The 6637-nt window shown below is 43.6% G+C and overlaps 1 protein-coding gene across 1 annotated transcript; it reads left to right on the top strand.

The window, feature by feature from the left end:
* Positions 1-1770: 1770 nt before the first annotated feature.
* On the top strand, positions 1771-2655 carry LOC107043414. Its single transcript, XM_015264913.1, has one exon. It carries the CDS (start codon positions 1771-1773, stop codon positions 2653-2655), a length of 885 nt encoding a protein of 294 aa, XP_015120399.1.
* The last annotated feature ends 3982 nt before the right edge of the window (positions 2656-6637 follow it).

Genomic DNA, 6637 nt, shown 5'->3' with positions numbered 1-6637 from the left:
CATTGGATTCACACATCTATCACTCCGCGGCATTCTATGAAATCCGAAGATATCAATTCCGAGAATAAAGATCATTTCTATATAATCAACGTGAAAATTCCTTACCTCGTTGCAAGAATAGAATAAGATAGGAGCTCGGTAATCCATCCACACAGAATCGTATGGTGATAAAAAATCAATCGAGAAATTCAGGTTTTTTTCTAGAATTAAAGCCTTGGAACCGACTGATGATGATAAATCAATTGATTGATTCCGTTTGTTTATTCCTCTCATTTGTTTGATCATAATTTAGCAAACTTCGAATGACGATAATGTTCAATTCAACTATCTATCCTTTCAGTAAAAATTTCGATAAAAGATTTTTTTTCAGCGCACTATTTCTCCGTTACATAATGGTGTCTTATGTCATCATATATGAACAAAGAATAATGATTGACAGACTCATTTCTTTAAAAAAAACCGATGGATCTCCCCTAAAAACTGAAAAACCCAAAAATTTCGAAACAAAAAAAAATTTTCCGGTGCATTGCTTCGCTCTCCCATTATGGCGTATTTTTTTCATATCATATAAGGACATCCTCTATCATAAAAAAAATATTTCGATCGAATATCGAGCGGCCCTAGAGTGAAAAGAAATGAAAACGCGAACCATTCTCGAAAAACCGGTCTAGGAACTTTTTGACGGCTCTGAAGTATTTTTTATCTTGAAGTACAAGAAAAAAAGAAAATTTTTTTTTTTTATTTAGCAAAATCGGATGCTCCATTCAGAAGTAATATTTTTTTGAAAATTTCAAGTTTCATAATGATTTTCTCAGAAACAAAAAGTGGCAGGGCAATGAAATTTTGCATGATTACTGTCTATATGTAGTAGTTCAAAATACACCTACTCAATGATTTTTCCCAGACAAAAAAAAATCCGGTGTTGATGAGTTGACATGGAATATCACATAAGTGGCCGGGTAGGTGTACGGCACCTCCCATTTCTCCACCTTCCTTCATAAAGCAAATTTATTTTAATAAATTAATTCAAATATAGTCACTTTCTAAATTCCCGAGCATGGTAAAGCATCGAATTACGAGCCTTACCAGACCTTGGCGTTACCCAGGACCCACGGCGCGGACGTGGCTGGCATCGGATCCCGAAAATTCCCAAATATAAAATTTATATTGAGAAAAGGACCGTATGGTCTACCAACACCATATATGGTTTTTATGGTAGACAATACGTACCCCTTGCTAGATACCCTGCTAGAAATTATCTCATGGGGAGTGGGTTACCAGAGGTGAATTTAGGACTCTTCGGAACACTTTATATAATTATATAAGTGGCCGGGTAGGTGTACGGGACCTCCCATTTCGCTACCTTCCTTCATAAGGCAAATTTATTTTAATAAATTGATTAAAATCTAGTCATTTTCTAAATTCCCGAGCATGGTAAAGCATCGAATTACGAGCCTTCCCAGCTGTTGGCATTACCCAGGACCCACGGCGTAAACGTGGCTGGCATCGGATCCCAAAAATTCCCAAATATAAAATTTATATTGAGAAAGGGACCGTATAGTCTACCAACACCCTTACGACTTACGCTCCCGACAACTTTGTATATTTTGTACATAAAAAGAAGCTCAAGGAAACATAATAAACTCAATTTCACTCAACGCTGGACTACATATCTTTCCACCAACCTGCTCACCTCCACAATTTGGTGACCCCGACGTGATCTAAAATTGAAATCGTGGACATCGAGCAGTCAGCAACCCAGAGGATCTGATGATCTTGGAGCGAGACGCACCAGCGCAGCTGCAGAACAGCCCAGCGACAGTTACACCGGTTCCGGCAGTCATCGCAGACCCTATCCAACAGTCGCTGCTTCCCATGATGAGCCCGGAGCAACAGCAGAGCCTACTGGTTGACGGAATGGCTCAGATCGGTCGGGTGGCTCTTCAACTAGAAGAGTTTACTCCAGAAGACCCAGAGCTGTTCTTCAGCATTGCCGAACACAACTTCCACGCAGCCGGCATCACCTCCGAGGCGACAAAGTTTGGACACATATGTGGCAAGCTCTCCAAGTCGAAGCACGCTGTCGAGGTGAGGGACATCATTCTCAATCCACCACTGGAAAACCCTTACACACACCTGAATTCGGAGCTCATTAAACATCTTAGCTCCTCTCAGGAAGAGACGACGAGGAGACTTTTGGAGGGCGCGGAAATGGGAGACAAGAAACCATCTCAATTTCTGCATCACCTACGCATCCTGGCAGGAGCCAGCTTTCCTGATGACACACTGCGGACACTATGGATAACACGCCTCCCGGCCAATGTCCAGGCGTTGTTGGCCACACAACGCAACTCTGCTCTCGAGGATGCCGCAGAACTCGCCGACAAAACGATTCAGATTCTGAAGCCGAGAATCCCACAAGCTGCTCCACAGATCGCCAAGGCATACGCCCACAGCATTGAGGCACTCTTGAGCCTCAAGATGTCTCAGTTGACCCTCACTCTCGACGAGAAGTTGAACAGGATGCGGGGCGAGATCGAGAGCCGCAAACGGTCAATCAGAGCAGACGGAGGACATCCAGGGGGTGGCGGCTTCAGACAGGCCAGAGCCAGGTCACGTTCCCAGCACCGGCAGGCAGAAATTAGCGACCCCTGATGGTACCAAAGGAACTTTGGATTCAGCGCCAGGACCTGCACTCAGCCCTGCAACTTCGCCACTCCGGGAAAAGGGACAAGCAGTCACTGATGGCGGCTAGTGACTCAGGCACGACAACCCGCCGCTTCTTCATCACTGATTAGGAGAGCAAAATTCGCTTCCTGATCGACACCGCGGCAGACCTGTGCCTTTTCCCACGACGGTTGGTGCGTGGGCTACAGCGAAAGTCCACGTACGAACTGTCGGCGGCGAACGGCCCAATCATTTCACCGTATGGCACCATCAGCATCGCTCTCAACCTCAGACTTCGACGGACGTTTCCTTGGCGCTTCGTCATCGCCGACGTCTCCAAACCCATCATCGGAGCGGACTTCCTGCTTCACTACGGACTAATGGTGGAACTTCGCAACGGTAGGCTCGTGGACTCACTCACTTTACTCACCTCACTCGGTCAAGTCGAATCAGTCGACTTTCCGAGCATCAAGACTGTGACAGGCACATCAAAGTACCATGAGCTTCTCCAGCAGTTCCTCAACCTCACCAGACCAAACGGGACAGGCAAGCCTCGGCAGCACAATATCAAACACCACATCCAGACCACACCAGGACCACCGGTCATCAGCAAACCCCGACGACTGGCTCCAGAACGACTCGCAGATGCCAAGTAGGAATTCCACACCATGGTTCAACTGCGAACTGCTCGACCCTCAAACAGCCCATGGTCATCGGCAGTACATACGGCAAAGAAAAAGAATGATGAGTGGAGACTCTGCGGAGACTACCTTGCACTCAATGCACGTACAGTCCCAGACCGCTATCCGGTTCGCCACATCCATGACAGAGATTATAAGGGAGATCTGCCACAGCAATGTAAAAGTTTCGACTGGATTTTTTCGTAGTGGTGGCGCATGAACTAAATGCGAGTACACTTTTTTTGGTAAAATAGGCGGGTATACTAATGTAGGTATTCCCCCCCTGAGTGAGAAAGGAATATGTATCGCGCTCGCTCCCACTCATTGTCATCTCCGTCGCGTTGGCACGTGCTCGTCCTCCACCAAACTTAACGAGTGCGAGTGAGGAAGAAAATGGAGAAGAAGGGGAGACAAAACATTCTAACTCGTTTGAATGGTTGGAACGTTTTCGTTGTTCTCCATCGATCTACACATAATGGGATGAATTCAATAATAATAGATTAATGACTAAGATTTTTCGCTGATTATTGCGAGATTTAGATGAATCGTTTGCCTCCTTCAGTGGCCATAAAAAATTGTCTCCAATCGACAATATCTCTCGATGGAATGGGACGATATGAATGAATCAAGTATCCAATTTGAATCTTTAAAAAATTAATCGAGAGTGAAAAAAAATCAGGGAATTCCACTCTGCCATTATGGAGTTATTGACGAGTGAAGTTTATTCACTGCACTCTGACATTTCTCTATTGTCTATATTTAACGAGAAAAAAAAAACGTTGGTCCTAGCAATCGATGTGTCTTTTTTAGGCAGCTGCATTTCTGAAATGCAATGAGCAAGCAATGTTAAAATTAAGTTATTCTGTTAAAAAATTTCAGTGACATGATCCTGAAGATTAAAGGAAAGTCTTGAATTCAGAAATGATGTCTGTAGGTTTCAGTAATTTTTTCGCGGAAATTCCGGGAATACTTATTGCGAATTTTTATCGCGTTGCCGTAATACGGAAATTTCAAGGAATTTCGTCATTGCAAATTAAAAATTTCTATAAATTTCAGTCGAATTATATGTGTACGTCCACGTGAAAAGGGCCCATTTTATCGCATCTAATTTCCGAGATATTCACGTTTTTCTCTCCGCTCCATTTATCCCAATGTTGAATTGATTTTTTGATCTTCCNCTTATTGAGATGAAAGAATGAAACCAAAACCTGCTGATCGAGAATGGTATTTTTAATAAATGACATCGGTTTCATTTCTTAATCTCAGTTAGGAGCGGAGGAATGAATTTTCAGACGCGCGGAGTAACCCCGAACGANTTCTATCCTACTCAAGTAGGAGCGGAGGAATGAATTTTCAAAAGCGCGGAGTAATTGCGAACGGCTCTCCGGAGGGGCTCCTCTGATTGGAAAATTTATTTCTCCCCCCCGCCCTAATTACGATGAAAGAATGAAAGCAATATCTATCGATGGAGAATTATATTCTCAAAAAATTACAGTGGTTTCATTGCTTAATCTCTATTAGGAGCGGAGGAATGAATTTTCAAAGCGCGCAGTAACTCCGGACAAGTTCTTTTCATTCAAAAATTAATTTCTGCCCTCCCTAATTGAGATGAAAGAATGAAACCAAAACCTACCGATCGAGAATTGTATTGTTAATAGATGACATCTGTTTCATTTCTTAATCTCAGTTAGGAGCGGAGGAATGAATTTTCAAAAGCGCGGAGTAACCCCGCACGGTTCTCCGGCGTCGAGTGAGCGGAGGCCCTCCTGGCCGATTTGAAAATTCGTTTCTCCCCCCCCCCCTAATTAAGATGAAGGAATGAAGCCGACGCCGATCGATCGAGAATTAAATTCTCAATAAATGACAACCGTTTCATCCTTTAATCTCAAGTAGGAGCAGAGGAATGAATTTTCAAAAGCGCGGAGAAACCCTGAACGGCTCTCCGACGTCGAGTGAGCCCGGAGGGGCTCTGCTGATTGCAAGATTCATTTCCCCTCCCCCCTAATTGTGAATAAGGGATGAAAGAAATATCTAGCGATCCAGAATTATATTCTCAATAAACGACAGCTGTTTCATCCCTTAATCTCAAGTAGGAGCAGAGGAATGTGTTTTCAAAAGCGCGGAGTAACTCCGAACGGTTCTCTGGCGTCGAGTGAGCCCGGAGGGGCTCCCCCGATTGAACAAATTATTTCTCCCGCCGCCCCCCCCCCTCTTAATTGTGATGAAGGAAACCAAAGCCTACTGATCGAGAATTGTATTTCTAATAAATGACATCGGTTTAATTTCTTAATCTCTGTTAGGAGCAGAGGAATGAATTTTCAAAAGCGCGGAGAAACCTCGAACGGCTCTCCGACGTCGAGTGAGCTCGGAGGGACTCCCCCGATTGGAAAATTCATTTCTCCCACCCTAATTAAGATGAAGGATTAAAGCTGACGCCGATCGATCGAGAATTAAATTCTCAATAAATGACAACAGTTTCATTCCTTAATCTCTAGTAGGAGCGGAGGAATGAATTTTCGAACGCGCGGTGGAACCCCGAATGGTTCTCCGGCGTCGAGTGAGTCCGGAGGGACTCCCCTGATTGGAAAATTCATTTCTCCCCCCCCCCTAATTGCGAAGAGGGAATGAAAGCAACATCTATCGATCGAGACTACTATTCTCAATGAATGAAAGTGGTTTCATTTCTTAATCTCTATTAGGAGAGGAGGAATGAATTTTCAAAGCGCGCAGTAACTCCGGACAAGTTCTTGTCATTCAAAAATTTCTCAATTTCTCCCCTCCCTAATTGACATGAAGGAATGAAACCAAAGCCTACCGTTCGAGAATTGTATTTTCAATAAATGACATGGGTTTCATTCCTTAATCTCAGTTAGGAGCGGAGGAATGCNTTCTATTCTATCCTACTCAAGTAGGAGCGGAGGAATGAATTTTCAAAAGCGCGGAGTAATTGCGAACGGCTCTCCGGAGGGGCTCCTCTGATTGGAAAATTTATTTCTCCCCCCCGCCCTAATTACGATGAAAGAATGAAAGCAATATCTATCGATGGAGAATTATATTCTCAAAAAATTACAGTGGTTTCATTGCTTAATCTCTATTAGGAGCGGAGGAATGAATTTTCAAAGCGCGCAGTAACTCCGGACAAGTTCTTTTCATTCAAAAATTAATTTCTGCCCTCCCTAATTGAGATGAAAGAATGAAACCAAAACCTACCGATCGAGAATTGTATTGTTAATAGATGACATCTGTTTCATTTCTTAATCTCAGTTAGGAGCGGAGGAATGAATTTTCAA

This window comes from Diachasma alloeum, unplaced genomic scaffold (assembly GCF_001412515.2).
Source record: "Diachasma alloeum isolate Michigan unplaced genomic scaffold, Dall2.0 Dall_scaffold_00570, whole genome shotgun sequence".
Classification (NCBI taxonomy): domain Eukaryota; kingdom Metazoa; phylum Arthropoda; class Insecta; order Hymenoptera; family Braconidae; genus Diachasma; species Diachasma alloeum.
The sequence above is the reverse complement of the archived record's forward strand: the minus strand, read 5'-3'. Positions and strand labels throughout refer to the sequence as shown.